The sequence below is a fragment of the Notothenia rossii genome, assembly GCF_949606895.1.
Source record: "Notothenia rossii genome assembly, chromosome: 2".
Classification (NCBI taxonomy): Eukaryota; Metazoa; Chordata; class Actinopteri; order Perciformes; family Nototheniidae; genus Notothenia; species Notothenia rossii.
In genome coordinates this window covers 9,593,149-9,613,217 of record NC_136904.1, presented here as the reverse complement: position 1 = coordinate 9,613,217, position 20,069 = coordinate 9,593,149, and the positions used below count along the sequence as shown (strand labels likewise).

At 39.9% G+C, this 20,069-nt stretch overlaps 3 protein-coding genes and 1 long non-coding RNA gene across 9 annotated transcripts; 3 read left to right on the top strand and 1 right to left on the bottom strand.

Annotated features, from left to right (window-relative positions):
- The first annotated feature begins 1,032 nt into the window (after nucleotides 1–1,032).
- LOC307029934 lies at nucleotides 1,033–3,503 on the top strand. Its single transcript, XR_013805451.1, has 2 exons — nucleotides 1,033–2,156; nucleotides 2,624–3,503. It is a non-coding gene; the product is annotated as an uncharacterized lncRNA (long non-coding RNA).
- Nucleotides 3,504–4,539: 1,036 nt separating this feature from the next.
- Nucleotides 4,540–8,778, top strand: LOC307028360 (uncharacterized protein). Of its 4 annotated transcripts, none has more exons than XM_079663309.1 (5): nucleotides 4,546–4,786; nucleotides 5,502–5,601; nucleotides 6,142–6,883; nucleotides 7,305–7,523; nucleotides 7,984–8,778. In XM_079663309.1, the coding sequence occupies exons 1-5, from the start codon at nucleotides 4,739–4,741 to the stop codon at nucleotides 8,198–8,200; spliced, it is 1,326 nt and encodes a 441-aa protein (XP_079519435.1). In that variant the 5' UTR covers nucleotides 4,546–4,738; the 3' UTR covers nucleotides 8,201–8,778. The 4 variants fall into 4 exon arrangements, with proteins under 4 accessions (XP_079519438.1, XP_079519435.1, XP_079519436.1 ...); XM_079663310.1 differs by lacking the exon at nucleotides 4,546–4,786 and adding an exon at nucleotides 4,802–5,004; XM_079663312.1 differs by lacking the exon at nucleotides 7,305–7,523 and having other exon boundaries at nucleotides 4,540–4,786.
- Nucleotides 8,779–8,855: 77 nt separating this feature from the next.
- On the bottom strand, nucleotides 8,856–14,004 carry LOC307028362 (uncharacterized protein). Of its 3 annotated transcripts, none has more exons than XM_079663314.1 (11): nucleotides 12,796–14,003; nucleotides 12,540–12,661; nucleotides 12,119–12,428; nucleotides 11,902–11,993; nucleotides 11,461–11,502; nucleotides 11,166–11,233; nucleotides 10,990–11,082; nucleotides 10,573–10,883; nucleotides 9,964–10,136; nucleotides 9,617–9,831; nucleotides 8,856–9,505 (listed from the first exon to the last, which is right to left on the bottom strand). In XM_079663314.1, exons 3-9 carry the CDS (start codon nucleotides 12,411–12,413, stop codon nucleotides 10,036–10,038), a joined length of 1,002 nt encoding a protein of 333 aa, XP_079519440.1. In that variant the 5' UTR covers nucleotides 12,414–12,428; nucleotides 12,540–12,661; nucleotides 12,796–14,003; the 3' UTR covers nucleotides 8,856–9,505; nucleotides 9,617–9,831; nucleotides 9,964–10,035. The 3 variants fall into 3 exon arrangements, with proteins under 3 accessions (XP_079519440.1, XP_079519441.1, XP_079519442.1); XM_079663315.1 differs by having other exon boundaries at nucleotides 12,549–12,661; XM_079663316.1 differs by lacking the exons at nucleotides 8,856–9,505; nucleotides 9,617–9,831 and having other exon boundaries at nucleotides 9,999–10,136; nucleotides 10,286–10,883; nucleotides 12,796–14,004.
- Nucleotides 14,005–14,501: 497 nt separating this feature from the next.
- On the top strand, nucleotides 14,502–19,415 carry dhdh.2 (dihydrodiol dehydrogenase, tandem duplicate 2). Its single transcript, XM_079666589.1, has 7 exons — nucleotides 14,502–14,656; nucleotides 15,591–15,702; nucleotides 15,880–16,043; nucleotides 16,509–16,761; nucleotides 17,363–17,487; nucleotides 17,710–17,860; nucleotides 19,250–19,415. Exons 1-7 carry the CDS (start codon nucleotides 14,567–14,569, stop codon nucleotides 19,357–19,359), a joined length of 1,005 nt encoding a protein of 334 aa, XP_079522715.1. The 5' UTR covers nucleotides 14,502–14,566; the 3' UTR covers nucleotides 19,360–19,415.
- The last annotated feature ends 654 nt before the right edge of the window (nucleotides 19,416–20,069 follow it).

Sequence of the window (20,069 nt, the reverse complement as noted above, 5' to 3'; positions counted from 1 at the left end):
TAACAGTGTTTATGAATATGCTAAGATATATAAAGTATGAAAACGTATAGTATAAAAATATATAGATATTAATTTCATGATGATAAACATTGTGGAACAATGATGAAAAAATGTGAATGGAAGTGGCAACGTAAAACGGACACAAAACAACAACAAACTTTTGCCGAGCCAATTGGAGAGTTTAATCAGCAGCACGGGGTAAAAACCACCAATGAGCGCTCAGCTCGAGATACCAGCGAGTCGTTTCCCATCAAGCATTTCGCTTCCACAGCCCGTGGAGAGAAGAGGCTTGTTTTGAGATAAGCGAGACCTGCGCAGACATGGCGCAGACCTGCGCAATTTCGATCAACGTCTTGCTAGTGCGTTGCATGATGGTTAGTCATTTGGTCCGACTTGCTCTGGAGGCTCGCCTACATGAGAAGTTGAAATCTCGCGGGACAAAGACGCCCGCAGCCTTGAGAGCGAGGCGCGGACAGGCGGCGCAGTTCCTCTCCACGGGCTGTGGAAGCGAAATTTTTGATGGGAAACGACTCGCTGGTATCTCGAGCAGAGCGCTCATTGGTGGTTTTTACCACGTGCTGGTGATGAAACTCTCCATTGGCTCGGCAAAAGTTTGTTGTTGTTTTTTGTCAGTTTTACATCGCCCCCTCCATTAACATTTTTCATAATTGTTCCACAATGTTTATCATCATGAAATTAATATCTACAGTATATATGTTATACTAAACTTGCACTGATTACCGTTTTCATACTTTATATATCTTAGCATATTCATACACACTGTTCATACTGCTCACAGGCTGCTGTGTATATCTATTCATACCCCTCACTGTTTATTCATCATTCAATTCATTCTATCTTTTATTCTGTGTACATTACTTTTCACTTTACTGCTTGTTGCACTCCTGGTTAGAAGCTAAACTGCATTTCGTTGTCTCAGTACCTGTAATATGTGCAATAACAATAAAGTTGAATCTAATCTTGAGCAGGAACAAATGTATTTACTTAGTACATATCTGACATCAACGATTAAACACATGTGTGCATTCTTTATAAATGCAAACCGAGTCAAGCCGACTCCGGAGGTGGCGATATGCACCTTAAAGTGGTTTGCAATCCGCCAAAAAACCGAGAGAAGAAGAAGAAGCCGACTCCAAGCTGTCCGACTTCAGGCGAGCTTTTTGAGACCTCCCCCGGCTGCGATCGGCTATTCTCGTCTACTTTCGAGGCGAACCGCAGCTCTACTCAAACAAGCCTAATGACGAACCATCATGCAACGTAGCCTACTAGCAAGACGGCGATCGCATTTGCGCAGGTCTGAGTCGGTCTCGCTTGTCTCAAACAAGCCTCTTATGTTCGGCTGGCAGAGGGTGTGGCCATAGCTCTGGGCGTGGCTACTGGGTATCCATAGTCACGATACCCAGGAAGAAAACATAGGAAAATGAGAAATCTCCAACGAGGCGTTTTCATGGATGTATAATAAGTACTGGATACAGCGTGGGAGGCGGGGCCTCATTCATTCCTATGAGAGTTGCTCATCAGCGCATGATGATAAAATGGCCCAACTTTCGAGAGAGCGAAACGTCACAGATTACCCGGCATGCCTGAGAACTACCCGTATGTGCGCTCATAGCGCATGCACAACTTTAACCATGCCCCCAAAATGATCGTTCACATCAAGCACGTCAATTTGCGTACACGTAACAGCACCGCGCGTTCATGACAGCATGGCACTGGATTGTTATATGATGGAGTTTGATATTAACGAGGCGGCCGCGGCAGTTAGCAGCTAGTGGCTAGCTAGTAATTAGCTCTTAGTAGCTCTGTACGTGTTTTCTTTTCCCTTATGAATGTTGAAAGTAAACATATTTATTCTATATTTCCTTCTATATGTGGATTTGAATGTATGTCACAGTCCTCTGTTTATTTATTGTTAAGAAACGCAACACATGGTTTTCAACAGTGGAACGATTTATGTGAATGTCAACAGCAACATCCCAAGCTTCTTTCTAGCCAATATTCATTATGTTGTATCTGTACCTTCAACTGCAACTGACCAATTTGGTGTATTTTGTTTCAAAATCTGTGTTCAACATACTACTTGGAGTACGCTTAACAAGTCTGTACTGAACATGGAGACGCAAAACTCTCAACAGGTCAGTTTTTTTTTTCATATCTGATACCAAATCTTGCTAAAATATTGCCACACTGGAGATGTATAGTGTATGTAGTTAAGGGTTTAGTTATTGTACATTTCAATTGTGTTATTTATGTTAAATGTATGATGTATTCAAAGTGTTCAATGTGTTAAATGTATTCAATGTATTCAATGTATTAAAATAACTACCCAAACATTGTATTTGTTAAATGTTCATTGTTCATTGTACAGTATATGTAAGTTATTTATATGTATGTAAGTGTTGTCTCGTGTGTATGTTGTTTGTGATCGTTGTTGTGCCCTCACTCGTGGCCTGCACCTTGACGTGGTGAGTGGGCTTTAAACTAAGACAGGCCATTTATGTTTGAAATATCATGCTAACAAACCTGCAATTACAGAATTGAATGATAGTGGTTAAATATGTTCATGTCTTGCTGACATTATTTGTTATCCTTTTCCACATAGCCTCTCAGATGGATTCCTGTTTCATCTGTTGGTTTGCCACTGTCCAGTGTCTGCCAGCTTGCTCCCTCTCAGAAAAGTGCCATCTTCTGTCAACAGGAAGAAATGTTGAACACTTGTCACTATATGAAGCTCAGCGCAAGTTCTTTTAGGAAGACTGGGTATGTATACATTCAATGCTTATGATCAGCTCATCACGGGCGCTGTCTTTAACCTATTACATTCACCTCATTCTCCAGCAGCCAATCACCGTGCTGCAGCCAAACTTTAAAATGGTTCTCCTCTCTCCTGCAGTCAGCTGTGATTGCAGGTGTTCCTGCTGCCGCCCGCCTCCTCTCCACCCACCTCCGTTCATCATATCCAGAGCCAGGAGAGCTAATCCAAAGACCTCATCACACCTCCTCTTCATCCCATCTCCTCATGAAATCCAGATCTTCAGCATCATCATCACCAGTGTCTAGACCCCGGGGGGTTCCCTATATGCTCACAGCTTTCCCCCCTTTAGATATAAGATTTCAGGATCAGGGTCTAATCGCCAAAGACTTAACATTTATCATATGACATGGGTCAATAAATGTTCTTTAAACAAAATGAAGTCTCTCCTGATTGAACTGTCTGGACCCCATCCTCAACTTTTTTTCAAACCATGAAATACCTTCGGAGGGATTTCCTGTTGATCATGTTTGGTGGATTTTTTAATATAATAATTGTAATCAATATTATATATATGACCTTTTAATCTATATAAATTGTATTTACATTTGTTGTCACTATTTGTTCCACCTATGCCAGCCATCAGAGGTATACATGTGTTAACTGTGTTAATCTCTTTTAGGTTTCATTTCTTATTTTTGTGAATTTCTATATAAAATGCTGATTTCTACCTGAAATGCTTATGTATTTTTAATTACTTGTAGAGCTTTGACTTTTTCAGCTGAATAAATATTATAACTCTACATGGTTTTGTTCAGCATTGCCAGCGTCACTGTTGAGCTATGTTGTGCCCAGCATTCTCCTGTGCTCTGAAATCAAGATGTGGATAAGCATAAAACAACACTAAAATAAACACTACAATACAACTTGTTATTTGACACACAAGGTTGTTCATTTGTGTGTATATACAACACAGGCTATATATATATACAACACAGGCTATATATATATATATATATATATATATATATATATATATATATATATATATATATACATACAAGTATAATTAATGCAACTTCTAATTTGATTAGAGCTTTGACACATATATATCTATAAGAATGACGACTTCCTCGGGCGATATCATATGCTATAGTTAATTAATCTGGGTCAAAACGGTCAAAACGTGTTGTGCCTACATGCAAAGGTTGTAAACTCTGGCTTATCCCTGCGTGGTATTATAGTAATAGCAAACAGCAACGTTCAACTCCTTTAATGGTATATTGCAAGTGCAATAAGAAGCTACAGGGACGTTAATCTACGTCGGTAATATTAACTTTATTTAATAAAAGATTTACATCATACAGCCCATGTAGTATAATATTTTACAAATGATGAATTAAAGCAAACATGTGCAATATATCCATTATTACAGCTCCGTGGGCTGGCAGTAAGGCGATATGGGTCCGTTCTTATTGTGCATCCATGGGTAAAGGTAAAACTAATTTAGTACTGAACACGTCACATCACATGAACGTGCCGGGCGGCGCGGTCCCGCGGGTTAGACGCGCGTTCATAATGCAGAGGGAAATAATTATCAGAATAACGTTATTAGCACATTTTTACAACTTGAGGAACGCATGTTTTTAATAAGGACTATACAAGTGTTCATACTGGGTAGTTTATTTAGTTATCCAACGATTTACATACCATTCTTTCCCCATGTAAGTCAATGGGAAAAAGTGTTTCTACGGTGGCCCTGAGAGGCCAGGGTGCTGCAAATAAAAGAACGCTGCAAATAAAAAAAACGCTGCAAATAAAAAAAACGCTGCAAATAAAAAACGCCGCGATGCAAATAAAAAAGCCACAACGGAAGTGAATTACCGGGGACTATTATTGCTGATGCACATACGACGGAAGTTAATTACCGGGGACTATTATTGCTGATGCACATGCGTTTTTTTTATGCGAGAGAAGAAGAAGGCTGGGGGATCTCCGGGAAACATCTCATGGGTAAGTTTATAATGTTAAAGTTACACAGGATGTAGATAATATCTGTCGCTGCCGTATTTATGACTTTAAATGACGTTATTTTGTGTGTGGGAGCAGATTATGTGTGTAGTGTATAATGTTAGTAGAACATAGCTACTTTTATCTGCTAACGTTAGCTGTTTTCTAAACAAACGGATCTGAGCCGACCGGGACTTAAAGATGATGCTAAGACACACAAAGTAAGTTGAATATGCCTTTATTCAACAGACGAGCTCGGGTCCTCTCCTCAACATGCTCTGAAGGAACAACTTTTACTGAATTAGGGCTGGGCAAGTTAACGCGTTATAATCGTTGCCCAGCCCTATATTGAATACATACAAGTATAGATCTTCACTAACATCCTGTAGTCAATCTTGACTCCATCAACATGTCATCTAAATGTGCCTGTCTAGAGATAAATGAGGGTCTCTTATCCTGCTTAGAGATAGAGAAGGGTCTCTATCCTATCCAAGACGTGCTTCCTTTGAGAAGTGTACTGGCTTTAAATCTTTCTTTTTTTTTTTTAATGTATTTTGACATTGTAGATGCATGGTTCAGATATTAAGTGATTGCAGCTGATATCTGCTGTTAAATTAGTGTCAGCTGTTTGCAGGTAACATTACCTGCTGCAATAGCTTACCAAGTAGCTGTTACTTAATTGCAAATGAATAACATTCACATTGCTCTTTTTCCACAGGCAATGTATTGTCCATATTGTGGGACTGCTGGGTGTTTTGGGAGGTTTTGCGGCTCCTGTGGCAGCAACATTGAATGTTTGGCTCCCTTTCTCGAAGATGGTAAGCTCCTCCTTAAAAGTCAAGAATTTCACCAGTACAGTGATAATGTCTTATTTGTATATGATTTGTTGCCATTTTAATATATGCTATACACATATTATTGTCAGTCATGGCAATTTCAACATGATTTAGAACTACTGATAAAAAAAAATGCCAACAAGTAAAAAAATCAGGTGAAATACCAAAGTTGACCAATTATGTGCTCCTTCATGTGCTGAGGGTTGAGCCTTCTGATGCGTTTATGCACAAATACAGGCATTAAAAGGGTACCTTTTTGTTTGCTACCTCTAGATTGATATGTATTTTTATCCTTACCAATTATGTAAGTATCCCAATATGTTGTCCTTTGCCTGTTTATTTCTCTTCTTTTTTGCTCCTCATGTCTGGAATTGTTCACGCATTGAACATACTGAAAACATACACTTATGCATCAAACATTTCAGGTATTTTCCTCATTACTGATACATTTTCATTTTTTTCTTAATAGGTTTTTTGTTATTAAGTTTCATTCCTAATGACACTGTTGTCTTTTCCCTTCAGTCACAGCATCTAATGAAGGAATCAAGGCAGGCCTCATCCACAAGTACTTCACGGAGGGACACGCTTATGAAGTGATACTTGATTTTCTAGAAAAAAGACACAACATTTTTCTTAGTCTGAGGACCTTAAAGAGGAGGCTACAGAACGCTGGCTTAACAAGAAGGACAGACTACACTCCCATTGGCACTGTACACCAAACTGTTGCACATGAACTGAGAGGCTCGGGTCGGCTGTTGGGTTACAGAGCTATGTGGCAGACATTGCAACAAAAGTATCACCTGACAGTAAAAAGGGAGGATGTTAGACAGACGATTTCCAGACTAGATCCATCTGGTGTTCAACTTCGTTCCAGGCGAAGGTTTGTCCGAAGGGGATACGTCACAGCAGGACCAAACCAAGTGTGGCACGCTGATGGATATGATAAACTTAAACCCTTTGGTATTGCCATCAGTGGCTGCATCGACGGCTTTTCAAGGAAAGTTATGTGGCTCAGGAGTGGCAGCACTAACAACGATCCGGGCATCATTGCGCAGTACTACCTGCAGTGTGTATCGGAGTTTGGACTACTTCCAGCCCGCCTTCGCACTGACTGTGGAACTGAAAACGGCACTATGGCAGCCATTAACTGCACATTACGATCTCAACACACAGATGATTTTGCAGGAGCCCTCAGTCACATGTATGGTACCTCAACTGCAAACCAGCGCATCGAGAGTTGGTGGTCTTTCTTCAGAAAGCAAAGGTATAGCCTTTTAAGGTCAGGTCCAATAATGTGTGTGTGTGTGTGTGTGTGTGTGTGTGTGTGTGTGTAAGCAAGCACAATAAATAATATTATTATGAATACATTTGCCTCAGAGTCCTGCATGAACTGTGCATAGACTGTATTTTAACATTGGTCATATGGTGGTACTTGGAGAGCCAACTATTTTCTCAGGTGGTACTTGGTGTGAAAAGGTTGAGAACCACTGATCTGAGATATTGCGTTTTTTGGATAATACTTGCATACAAATCTATAAATGCCTTCAGGTTTCTAAAATATATAATGTAGCATTTCCCTCCGAATAATGGTCATAGACTTTACTGATCAATTAGAATTTATTTAAACTCCAGAGAAAACGTATAAGAGTTTTAGCCTCTTCGGGGGTTTTGAATTCCACCATTAGGACTCAGTTCTGGATCGAGCTCTTCAGTGACCTTAGAGAGAGGCACCTCTTCAATGGGAGCCATGAGCACAAGTGTCTGCTGCGATATGTGTTTTTGGGCATCTTCCAAAAAGACCTCGATGAGTACAGACAGCTGTGGAACAACCACACCATCAGACCTGTTCGCCTGTCTCAGTGTCCATCAGGTAAACCTGATGCCATGTACCACCTGCCTCACAGGTTTGTATTCAAATTGTTTGGTAATATTACTTTAAAATATATCTGACTTCATATAATTTGGTGTATCAGCCCAATATGACAAGTTTGTCACTTGATAAATAACGTGATTCATTTAGTCTGAAAACTCATTATTTCAAAAATGATTTCAAGTCTTAAACGACTAAAAATGGATTCCAACACAAAACCTAAATCAGAAGATATCCAAAGCTATTCTGTCGATTTATCTTACTCAATTCCAAAAAGTACCTTGTGTTAGAAAGTGAGTAGAATGACCATATGCTGAAAGAGCTGCTGTCAACCTGAGATTAATTTCTCAAGTCAAAGCTCTTTGTTTAGGATTTAATTAACGAAGAACTGACTCAATGGAGTTTTAGTTATAATGCTTATCTAGCATGTTTGGGGGGTTAAATGATCCATTTGTAATCACTTGACTCATGTTTCAATTTATGACTGGTCATAGGTTTGGCGGAAGGGAGTGTGGATTTCCAGTGTCCTGGGAAGCCCTACACCACTTTGATGGCATCATGCAAGCATCATCCCAGTACAATTTGTGTGGTGATGAGAATCTGGAGATGCATTTTGTGGACTTGCAAAGACGGAGTGGGTTGGCTCCACCAGTGAACTGGACAGCTGCTGTTCAGAATTACATTTCCATGAAAAACATGTCTGGAGTGTAGAATACATTGCCCCACCAGCCCCCCAGAACCTTTTTTGTGTGTACAAGTTTCCAATGTAGGTTGAATATTATTTAGAATGCTGCAATTCTGAGTAGATAAGTCCAGTGAAATATTCAGCTTGTATCTTTGCATAAGTCATTAGACTGAAACCTTTCTTTGTTTAAATAAACATACACCATATTCATGTATTTTGTAAAACATGTTTAGTGTTACATCCGTGTTATCAGTTGAATGGTCGATCGTCAGAAGATTATACACCTAATATTTTGGTAATTGATTTTAATTTTGAATATAAGCAGGTTCCAGCCTCTAAAATGTGAATATTTGCTGGATTAATTTGTTCTCTGTGAGGCTTCACTTTCTGACATTTTAAAGACCAAGGCGTGTCCGAAATCACTCATTCACTACTCCCTACTCCTTATATAGGGAATTCTATATAGGGAGTATTGAGTGATTTCAGACACAGCCCATAACAAATTGATGAATCAACAATAACATTCATTCATTGCATCAGTCACATATGCTACTGTTATTTCTGTTTTCACAGTGGATCTGAGAATAAAATCTTGTGAACCAGCTACAGCTGTGTCATCTTTGTAGCGAGTGTGTAACATATGCTATACGTAGAAAAACAAGTCCTTACGTTAAAATGAAACACTTTTAAACCATTTAATGAAGAGTCATTCAGCTTTACTCTTTCACAAAGTCCATGTAAAAACATGTTGATAAAATGGGCAAAACAAAATTTGCACAACAAGGTGCCTTTTGCAGTCTTTATTTACTGTTTATGTAAATATTTGTAAAACATCTTAACACATGTTCTGAACTCTTGATTTAACCACGGTCTACCTTACCTACCTAACGAGAATACAATAACAATACAATACAAATGTGTGGTGTTGTTCACATGTTAGATATGAAATAGGACAAATCTGCCATGAAAAATACTCACATCTCTCTTACGTCACAACATTTTGGTCTGACAGATCGCAACATGAAAACAACGGACTGTGTAGCTACTGTGTGTGGGAACATTAACTTTTACCACAAGTTATTTAATTGTTTAAAGGCACCCAAAGCCGGGGGAATTATTAATGCCAAAGTTCATGTTGGCTTTGAAGGCACCATAAGTGTCCAAAAGAGGAAGCTTTAAAATGTTGGCACAGGTATTTGCCATTGGGAATGTTGACGTTGTAGAACATAGGAACTGAAGGCGTGGCAGAGGACTCATACCAGCAGGAGGCACACATGGCACACCTGTAGCGAACATTAACACCTCCTCCAAGGTCACTGAGCTGTCATTTTCTAAAAAGTAGAGAACATTGGAATCAATTGACAGTAAATACTATCTACATCAACACCGGAACTCTTTATAATCTGTGTGTATAAAAATCAGACAAGAGCAAATTGACTAACCTTCACAATCGAGAAGATAATCTGCCCAGTAACTCATAGCTTTCTCTTCCTGAGCCCTTCTGTTGCTTCCCTGTTGACTAAATTCAGGCTGGAACAGATTTTCCATCTCTGCAGCAGACAGCTTCACATCGGCATGACAGAGAGCAGGGGTCAGGACCGTCGGATGCTGCTGCAGAGCTGTCAGAAACTGCAAACTTTCAAGTCCAGCCTTGAATCTAAAATACAATTAAAAGATGCATGCAAAGATACATGTGCATCATGTAGAAGTAAGTAAGCAAGAAAATGGGACAACAGCAACACGTTTTTCATAATTATTTTAGCAATAACAATGAAATACAAAAACCTACCTTTCGATTGCAGTGTTGTTCCTGTGGATTATGTACCACTTCAGGTAATCCTCTACTATCATTCTTTTTTCTTCACATGACCTGACATGTCTGAAGCACCCAGCAGTCTGCAACATGGCACTGTTCCGTATCATCAAGTCCTGAAGGATCTCCACTGAGGGTGAATTCTGAATCTAAAAGAAGAGATAACAGAGTCCCACACATTTCAAATATGACACGTAATTATAAAAAATGGTAATGCCAGAAGTATATCTTGAAAGAATGGTTTAAGTGGACAAAACTCTCTCTTTACCTATTCTAGAATTTCACACCCTTCTCATACCTCTTGTAGGACTTTCCCTATCTCCTCATCTGTAATGTCTCCGACAGATGCCTTGAAACTGCTCTGCCCTGAGATGTAGCTGACCAGATCCTCTGACAGAAAATTAGGACCTGGTCCACCATGCACAATGGACACAGCAATCATCTTCCCTGCTAAATAATACTCATCCTCTCTGATAGCTGTCCAAGATAATGCAGAATAAAGAAATATTAAATCAGTTTCTATATTTGAAAACACTGCAAGGTTGAAATATGGGTTCTTTTAAAACATTATACACAAAACAGAACCTGTTGAATTGTAGACCAGGTAGCGGCTCTCCACAGGTCCATCAAATATGGGCCGTTTGTTCAGCTCTGTCATGAGAAGGGAGAGGAATTCTCTCTTGGGGCCACCTGTATCGAGACCTTCCTCAAACCTCCCTTCATCGTCAGAGAATTTCACCAGGATGTCTTTCTTTTCTGAGAATGTTGCCCTTTTGAATCCTCTGACTGCTCCATCCCAGATGTTCGAGCGACAGATGTTAAATCTGCTGACAGCTCGATGGTCAATCTCTAGGGCCAGGTTTGCAGTTATCTCAGAAAGTGATTGCTGGTCCACCCTGTCATCAGATAAATTATGACCATGTTAAATGGTACACCATAGCACACATTTTTGATCAGGAAAAATAACAACCACAGTTGAAGTAAGGGTAACTTTTCTCTTACTTTGTATCCTCTGGAATGTCATGACTGCACTCAACACTGTCTGAGTCATCCTTATCCTCTATTACAATGGGCGCATACAGCTGAGTATATTTGCTGAGAAATTGACATACACAAGTTTACATTGTTGATGTTTTCATATAAAACATACTTGAATTGTAGAAAGGAAAGTATAATACCTATAGCACGCAGTTTCCAGCACACCTCCTGATGTTCCTGGGCCCTCTTGTGAGTCAGAAAATAAGACCTGAATCACAAACCATAACAGGGATAGGACAGGTAAGTTGAAGTATTTTAAATCATGGCTATCTGAAGGCTGATTTAGAAAGAAAAGACTATTCTAATGTACACAAACGTGGATCTCTGGGTCAGTGTGACACGTTATTTCATGTAGTTTAAGACATTAATTGTGTGACAATATTTCCAGACAAGGCTAAATGTGAACAAAAGACAATGTTTTGGAGCCACAATTACCGGAGCTGCTGAATCACTGCCTGACTCTGCAGGTTCCCATACCTGGAAGTAAAAAACAATATATCAGTGTGACACTTCAAATTTGACAGAACTAGAGCTTAACACATTTGAACATAAATATTGAATTCTATTATTCTAACAGAAAGTGTATGTGATTTGCGCCAGGGGGAATGATCCTTCTTACATTATTACTTTCAGTGAAAAACATACACATTATTATGGTGTGATTTTGCAGGGATCTGCACTAAATAAAGTTGTTTTCTTAAGTTTGTATAATATGTGTAAGCCAGGACGCAGCAACATTTACCGCAATTTAAAATGCTATTTTGGGACATGTTTCATCGTAAAAATATGCCGTCTATGTGAAATCTAGAAACATTTTCACTTCCAGATAGAATTTACAATATAAGCGATCTAAGATACAACAAATGTAGTACTCACTAATGTATCAGCTGCATTGAATTCTGCAGAAGTTGGACTCATGATGATCACCTCTGAATCCGATGAGTTGGATTCAGAGCTGGTTTCCTGAGCTGTGAAATACAAGAACAGGTATAAGAGGATTTTAGACTACTCAGAACAACAGAGTGCTTTCCTTGACAAACAAATCAATTTAAAAAGCTCTTCTTGGTTGGTAATTAATTTCACAATTACTTACAAGATGTAAAGAAATCTTCAGCTGTACAAATGTACAGTGTGATACGTTGGTAGGCCTTCCCCACTACCTCTTTGTACTCGTTTAGAGTGAAGGGTACTTCTGTTCCTGGTATATTAGTTATCTTTGTACCGTCAGGGTAGAGCAGTACGTAGGGACCACCATGTAAATTTCTGTCGAAGGTCTTCATTTTTTGCTCAGCAGCTCTCTGCAATTCGTCCGCATCCGACTCTGGTCGCATCAAAAGGGGAAGTACTGTTCCTCTTACAGTCTTCAGTACACCATCTTTCAGCCTCATAAGGCCTACTGAAATCTACAGAGAAACAACGAAATAGGCGACTGTTAACTAGTTCAGTGACACTATAAATACATGACAGAATGGACTGTCGGCAAATTATTAGTCTATCTCAGCAAAAAAATGTACCTTCACAACCTTCAGGTTGTCTTTTGATGGTGTTTTTTTTTTCTTAAAACCTGCTCGTCTCTCCTTCTCTTTTACACTCCGGAAAGTCCGGAATAACTCCAGTGTGCTTTTTCCTGTAGCCTCTGCTTGAAATAAGAGTCCAATCAATCGTCAATGACAAAGAACAGAGAGACATAGAGTGTTCTCACCCATACTCATAAGATATAGAGTGTACATTGCCTAAGCCTAATTCAAAAAATAAAAAAATAAAAATTACCTCCACTTGTGCCTGTTTTATCAACATCACACAGGAATTTGAGGTCCTTGCCACATGAACAGCAAAAGGCTTATTTAGAGTCCTGCTGCTGTCCACAAAAAGGACAATACATTATGACCTGCAAGAAAACAAATAAAGTATCATTAGGTTGCTTTGCGCTTCAATTGCATGAACATCTTTCTATCTATCTATCTATCTATATATAAAGCAAGAAATGTCCGTGTGTGTGTGTCTGTGTGTGTGTCTGTGGCTCGCATATCTCTCTGACTGTTTGTCAGATCGACCTAAGCTTTCGGATATGGCTTGCGGATTGCATGATGATTTGCATCCTTCATTTAGAATTTTTTGGGATTCATTTTTCTAAACCTTTATTTTTGACGAATCTACGCGCTCCGGTACGCCCCCCGGACAACATTGCAAGCAGCAATTATGGGAGCCAAACAATCGGTCCGCTTAGTACAGGCACAAGCTTTGAACGGCCATGCCCCGAACGGGCACTGCACTAGTTTTTAAATAACACTAACACATTTGGAAAGACTAATCAGTACTACTTTCAACGCTGGCTTAATACAAGGAATCTCCCAAAATGGATTGCAAGTGTGTCTTAATCACGACATTCCCCACTGACAAGGGCAAGACAAGTTTCAGGCAGTTAAACACGCAAGAATACTGTGAGTCTGTGAGTGTGTGTGTGTGTGTGTGTGTGTGTGTGTGTGTGTGTGTGTGTGTGTGTGTGTGTGTGTGTGTGTGTGTGTGGTCTAGATTTAAAACGGTTCAAGCTGCACGGATAAATCGAGCAGAATCAAACAGTTTTTACAGACAAGCAAACAACTTGAAAATAGCTTTCTGCAGTTTTGATCAAAGCTATGTTCTACTAACATTATACACTACACACATAATCTGCTCCCACACACAAAATAACGTCATTTAAAGTCATAAATACGGCAGCGACAGATATTATCTACATCCTGTGTAACTTTAACATTATAAACTTACCCATGAGATGTTTCCCGGAGATCCCCCAGCCTTCTTCTTCTCTCGCATAAAAAAAACGCATGTGCATCAGCAATAATAGTCCCCGGTAATTAACTTCCGTCGTATGTGCATCAGCAATAATAGTCCCCGGTAATTCACTTCCGTTGTGGCTTTTTTATTTGCATCGCGGCGTTTTTTATTTGCAGCGTTTTTTTTATTTGCAGCGTTTTTTTTATTTGCAGCGTTCTTTTATTTGCAGCACCCTGGCCTCTCAGGGCCACCGTAGTTTCCGGGCCTGGCAACCAAACGGAAGTGTAGTACCGCCATTTGGCCAGCACGAATATTTTCATCAGAGTCCGGTGCACTTCCTGGGGGTTTGGGCGTTTTGGGGAGGTATTTTCTGTGTTAGAGTTTTACTCCCTACCGGGTGTACTTTGAGGGTTTTTAACTCTGCAGACCGTTTACATGCTTAAAAACCTTCATAACACACAAGGGGACGGGTAATAACCGGAAAAGCACGACATGGGACCTTTAACTTATTAATTAGACAAAATGATTTGTGGTGAAAGTCATAAACTGTTGTGTCTCAAACGGATATACTAGGTTATTAATGTATTGGCCTAATAGTTGCTTAAAATTCTACAATAATATTTGCAATTCGTTTTTAATCTGACATGTACGGTATCAATGTCTCTCAGCCACCGTAGTGTCTCGGGGCGTGTCCTGTAGGGGGCGTGTCGTGTACCGTCTTGCACTGTCCGGGTCCGGGGCTGCAGGATCATTCTACTCGTCCAATATGGCAACCAGGTGGGGAATCTGCAGCGCGGGGAAGATCAGTCATGACTTCACTGTGGCTCTGAAGACCCTTCCTCATGAAGACCACCAGGTACCAGCAGAAACGCACACACATTTACATCTTTAGTTTGCAACACGTCTCGACTACAGTCTATACAAAAAACCTAAACCCATTTTTCTTTTGTATTACTTTTAATATAGTATATTTTAATATTTTCTGCTTATCTGTATTATTGTGTTGCACTGTTGGAGAAGCCTGTGACAGAACATTTGCGTTTTTACCCCCTTAATGTCTGACCAGTGATTGCACAGCATTTCCGTGCACATGACTTGTGTTTAAAGTGTATAGTCCGTTTGAGTTTTGCCCGTGTGAACGCAAACCGAACCTTCTGAAAAATGAAACAATGTAACAAACTGTGGTCTGGTGCGCACCAGAGAAGCGGCTAAACGCACCAGGGTTCGATTCAACCGGACTATAAAGGCTGGTGTGAATGCGCCCACAGTCTATGGTTAAAGTAAAGTCCTAATCCAGTGTTGATGATGTGCAACATGCAGCTTTAAAGAGTTTATAGATATTTCAAACCACAGTCTGCAGCATTTTTCAACACTTTGTTTTTTACCTTAAAGTACACACTAACTAAATGGTCACCTACATTTTATTTTGGCTCTATAACCGAGTAATTACAGTACCCAACAATGAAAACATTAATGCAAAAATATGACATAGCTGCGTACCACTTAAAAACAACATTTTTCTATAAAGACTATATTTATTGAATCTTTAAACTGACTATAAATGGGTTACTATTGTAAAGTAAAGTATAGTTGCCTCCAAACTCTGAGAAATGCACAGTTTTAGCAAGAGAAACATTAAGTTATTGAGTTTACACAGAAAATTGAATATGGAAATAATAAATTCACATATTATCATGTTTCTGCAAGCACATTTTATTCTGGGGGCTTTTCATTAAGGTGGAACAGGATTACCTTGTTGTGGTGAATAATATTATAAACTGGATTTAAAGGTTGTGGCTGTGGCAGCTCGTAATTTGGAGGATGCACAGGAGTTTGCCACAAAGCACAGCATCTCCCGAGTTTACAGCAGCTATGAGGAGCTGGCCAGAGATCCAGACATAGGTTAGTTTCTTTCAGACCTGGGTCACATCAGATTGTTTGATGGCGCTTTTACTACTCTTGTATTCAGTTTGAACCCCAACTGTCTTGATTTCCTGTGGTTTATATACTGTAATATATATTTTGACATTGAAAAACATCACAGCATGATCTCTGGTTTGTGTCTTTTTGTGAATGCAGATGTTGTGTACATTGGAGTTATCCACCCCTACCATCTGACCACTTGCCTGCTCTTCACAAATGCCAAGAAGAACGTGCTGTGTGAGAAGCCGCTGGCCATGAACACCAAGGAGGTGAAGGAGATCCTGTCCTCTGCCAAGAGGAATAATGTCTTTCTCATGGAGGTAAGGATGGAGTCAGTCCAAACAAATAAATGTATACAATTTGCAATAGCTTCAGGTTGTCTCCTACGGTGGCCGTCAGGTGCAAACGCGTTCCACGTAATGCGCCCCCTAGAGGCCTGGAGCACTTCCGGTATGTTTTGCATTTGTTTTTGGGTTTGCAGCTATGTGTTTTTGACTTCGCATATCGTTTTTGTATTTGCAGCATTTTTCTGTTGCGTTTGTTTTCGGGGTTTGTTTGTTATATTTAGTTTGTATCATTTCTGTAAATGCAGCGTTTTTTTGTTGTTCTTGTTTTCAGGGTTTGTTTGCGTTTACACCTGACGGCCACCGTAGTCTCCTCCACTTTTCACATGCAAAATCAAACTTAACATTAAAACGTTCTAATGTAAGTCAACTACTAAATAAGATTACACAAAGCTAGCACTAAACTTTGACTGTGTGACTGCCCCCCACCCCCCCCCCCAGGCTATATGGACCAGATTCTTCCCAGCCTCAGTGGAGATCAGGCGGCTGTTGGACCAGGGGGATTTGGGAGAGGTGAAGATGGTAAGGTCAGAGTTTGGTGAGCCGTTATCGCACGTGCCGAGGTCGGGTCTGAAGGAGCTGGGCGGAGGAGCAATGCTAGACATCGGCATCTACTGCCTGCAGTTCATATGCATGGTGTTCAACGGAGAGAAGCCGGAGAGCATCCAGGCCGTGGGGGTCTGTCTGGAGACAGGTGATTCAAAGAGAAAAGGGTGTCACAGATGTCCTTTCTGAAGCTGTGTAACTTCAATAACAAGTCGGGAACATAGCTCATATGAGTCTGAAGTAATTAAGAAGTCATCACGGCTTTCTCTTTGCTTTAAAAACATCACACACAGGTTAACAGTGCTACCATTGTTATCCATAACCTAAGCCATTTGCAGCTCCTGATAAGAAAACAGAATGAGAAGGTTGCAGCTTGCTAACTGTTTGTACAAAGTACATTTCATATTTTATGTGGATTGATAATCTTTAAACAAGGTAGTGTTCCTGTACGATAAGACTTCACCTCAACTGGTACAATAAAAGTTAGGCTTTTATAGTCCAGGTATCTAATCTTGCCCTACATTCTTATACACTGTTTGATTCTTCAATAATAAAGCACAGTGTAATAAACAAACTCAACACTTTATTTGCAGAGGACACATGGCAGACTCTGCACTTTTTTAAACAACGACACCGATATATTCTTGTATTTTTGATGTGATTAGCAGCAAATCAGTTTTGCATGTGTCAGTCATTTCTTGTGTAAGTAAAATGTTCCTGTGCATGACCTCATCTGTATGTTATTGCAGGAGTGGATGAGACTGTGGTTGTCACTCTGAAGTTCTCCAGAAACAGGATGGCCGTGTTCTCCTGCTCCTCAGGTGTCAAGCTGCCCAGTGACGCCATTATTGCGGGCACAAAGGGAAACATCAGGGTAGGTCATCAGCAGGGTCACATATTCAAATCAAATGAAAATAGTCTGAATGTTAGATCCTATTTGCAATTTGTATATACTATTTTCAAGTTTGAAATGTGAACAAGGGCAAGTGTGAAGCCGTGTAGGAGGGGAGTTACATGTAGTTTCTCTTCACATATTATACATGTCAGAATTGTCTGATGTTATTGTTGTGAAAATATCCTGTTGCATGCTCTCTAGATCCCTGATCACATGTGGTGCCCCACGTCATTAGAGGTGAATGGGAAGGAGACCCAGTACCCAGTGCCAGAGCCTTATCTGCCCCTCAACTTCCTCAACAGTACAGGGATGCGTTACGAGGCAGAGGAGGTCCGGCAGTGTTTGCTCAAAGGTACTGGGAGTTTACGCATATTTTAGATTGTATTTATATTACAGCAATAATTCATTTATGTATTAACCAGAAAAAGAAAAAAATCACAATTAGGTGTATATTCATCTGTGATTTCTGAAAGTTCAGTTAAGGAATATCTGTCAAAACAGAAGATTAGATGAAAAATAAGCAGTCAAAATTATATATTTTTCTTTTGTTCTGTAGCTATAATATATAACTACTGAAAAAAGGTGACTCAATTCTTTTTTTGTCGACTCTTGCAACCTTGAACCACTTAAATTGAATGGACCATACATTCCAGGAGACGTCGCTATGCAGTGTGTTCAAGACTAATCCCTAATGTTTTTCTTATGCAGTCCTCTCTTGTCCAATTAAACGATAGGAAAAGGATTTTAAATATTGCAGTATATAAAATGCCAGTAATCAAAGCTATTCAGCTCAGGTCAATGTTCTCACATGTGTCAAATAAGACTAAAACTTATATATATCAAAAAAGAATCAAGATATTTAAAGATATTCAAGATATCTTTTGTGAGGTCTCCAACCATGCATTCATGTATATAAAGCTAGATATTTGAGACATTATACCGGGTGCTAACAAAAACTAAACCTTTGCAAAGGTAGGACTTATCTATAACTTGCAAATGCAAAATAATTAAACTTAATTAAAAGTGACTCATACATCTGTTTGTTATTGCAGGAGAGAATGAAACCTGTTGTCACTGAAGTAAATTATATTCCCCGTTAGGGATTAATTCTGTCTTTACTTCTAAATATTTAACCTTATTGCCTGTTGACATTTACGACGAGCCCTAAGTCTGTTATCTCCCGTAAGGAATGTGATAATGGAATCATGTGATGTTATTCAGTTTTATTATCGGTCACAGGGTTTTACGACTGAGAACGCTGGCTTTCTAAGCTCCACAGACAGGTGATTGAGTATTTCCAGATATCGGGGATATCTGCAGTGTTCCCAGTGTTTACGCACCCTCCCCCAATATGTGAATTCTCTCTGTAAAACAGTGAAAAGGTCGATCAGATTTGACATGGCAACCCACCTGTGCAGTCAGAATCTCTGGCTGTGTGACTTGTGATGTGAATGTCTCCGGCCGATGCTTGTATTAAAGATCTGTGTTTGTCATCAAAGCTCCAACTCTCCTCGTGTCTCTGAGTCCTAACTCTCCATTGCTGCAGAAGTTTCTCTTACATTCCCAACTCTTATAACCTCAGTTCAGGCATGTTTCTAGACTTGTTCATACTTTCAACACAAGGTGGCATCAGAAACACTGAAATCTTAAAGAGCTTTCACTCTGTTCCCATACTGTATGCATGTATACAGTGTATGATTCAGTCTGAACATGTTCTTACAGTGTGACATTTCCCATGTAGGGCTGAAGGAGAGTGCAGTCGTCTCCCATGCTGACTCTCTGCTGCTGGCTGAGTTGGAGGATGAGATTCGCAGGCAGGTGGGGGTCGTGTACAGCCAGGACAGCAAGTAAATGCTCAAACTGTGAATCTGGATATATTGACCTTGTTGAATAATAAATAGTTCTTTGTTTTGACTGGATTGTGCATTCATGAAATATCAGTGGGGAGCTTAACTTGAGATAACTTTATGGGTTTGGAATATCCACATTTAACATTACATGTTAGACGCTTTTATCCAAAGAGACTTACATTCAGTACCGTGGGCAATCTCCACAGGAGCAATTTGGGGGACTCAAACTTGCTACCCCGATTCGAAGTCCAGCACTCTATCCACCAGTAGCTTGACGTGGGAAAAAAATTAGGGGAAGCCAATAATACGTTCCTTTCTTTTGGGGTGGGGGTGTGGTGGTCAATGTAATAACTTAACCAGATGAGTGATTACAGCGCCCGGTATCATTTTACACATTTGTATCATACAGATGCAGGACTTACACACGCCTGTTATCTGACCGACAGGTCCGCACGCACTCTCCAGCCCAAATTCTAATAAGCATTCATTCACAAACTAAATCAGGAGACGTTTAACGTTTTACGTCCGGTTCGCTCCTTTGTTCCTCGCTGTAAACGGCTCCAGTTTGGGCATTGGCCTGTCATCAGATTGTATTTGTTGTTGCTGCTGCAGCGGAAGTTTAGTACAATTATTTTTGATTAAATACTCAATCTCCACCCTCCATAATTGCACTTGCTTCAGTTGCTTGCTACTTTCTAACGGCGGTGAGAG

Excerpts from the sequence above, each read along its gene's own strand:
- LOC307028360 (XM_079663309.1), top strand. The coding sequence starts at position 4,739 with ATGCGAGAGAAGAAGAAGGCTGGGGGATCTCCGGGAAACATCTCATGG. Across the intron at positions 5,602-6,141 it reads GGCTCCCTTTCTCGAAGATG|TCACAGCATCTAATGAAGGA; the intron begins GTAAGCTCCTCC and ends TTTTCCCTTCAG. Across the intron at positions 6,884-7,304 it reads TCTTTCTTCAGAAAGCAAAG|GACTCAGTTCTGGATCGAGC; the intron begins GTATAGCCTTTT and ends TTCCACCATTAG.
- LOC307028362 (XM_079663314.1), bottom strand. The coding sequence starts at position 12,413 with ATGAGGCTGAAAGATGGTGTACTGAAGACTGTAAGAGGAACAGTACTT. Across the intron at positions 11,234-11,460 it reads GCAGTGATTCAGCAGCTCCG|GTCTTATTTTCTGACTCACA; the intron begins GTAATTGTGGCT and ends TTTGTGATTCAG. Across the intron at positions 10,137-10,572 it reads CCTGGTCTACAATTCAACAG|ATTCAGAATTCACCCTCAGT; the intron begins GTTCTGTTTTGT and ends CTCTTCTTTTAG.
- dhdh.2 (XM_079666589.1), top strand. The coding sequence starts at position 14,567 with ATGGCAACCAGGTGGGGAATCTGCAGCGCGGGGAAGATCAGTCATGAC. Across the intron at positions 16,762-17,362 it reads GGGGGTCTGTCTGGAGACAG|GAGTGGATGAGACTGTGGTT; the intron begins GTGATTCAAAGA and ends ATGTTATTGCAG. Across the intron at positions 17,861-19,249 it reads CCGGCAGTGTTTGCTCAAAG|GGCTGAAGGAGAGTGCAGTC; the intron begins GTACTGGGAGTT and ends TTTCCCATGTAG.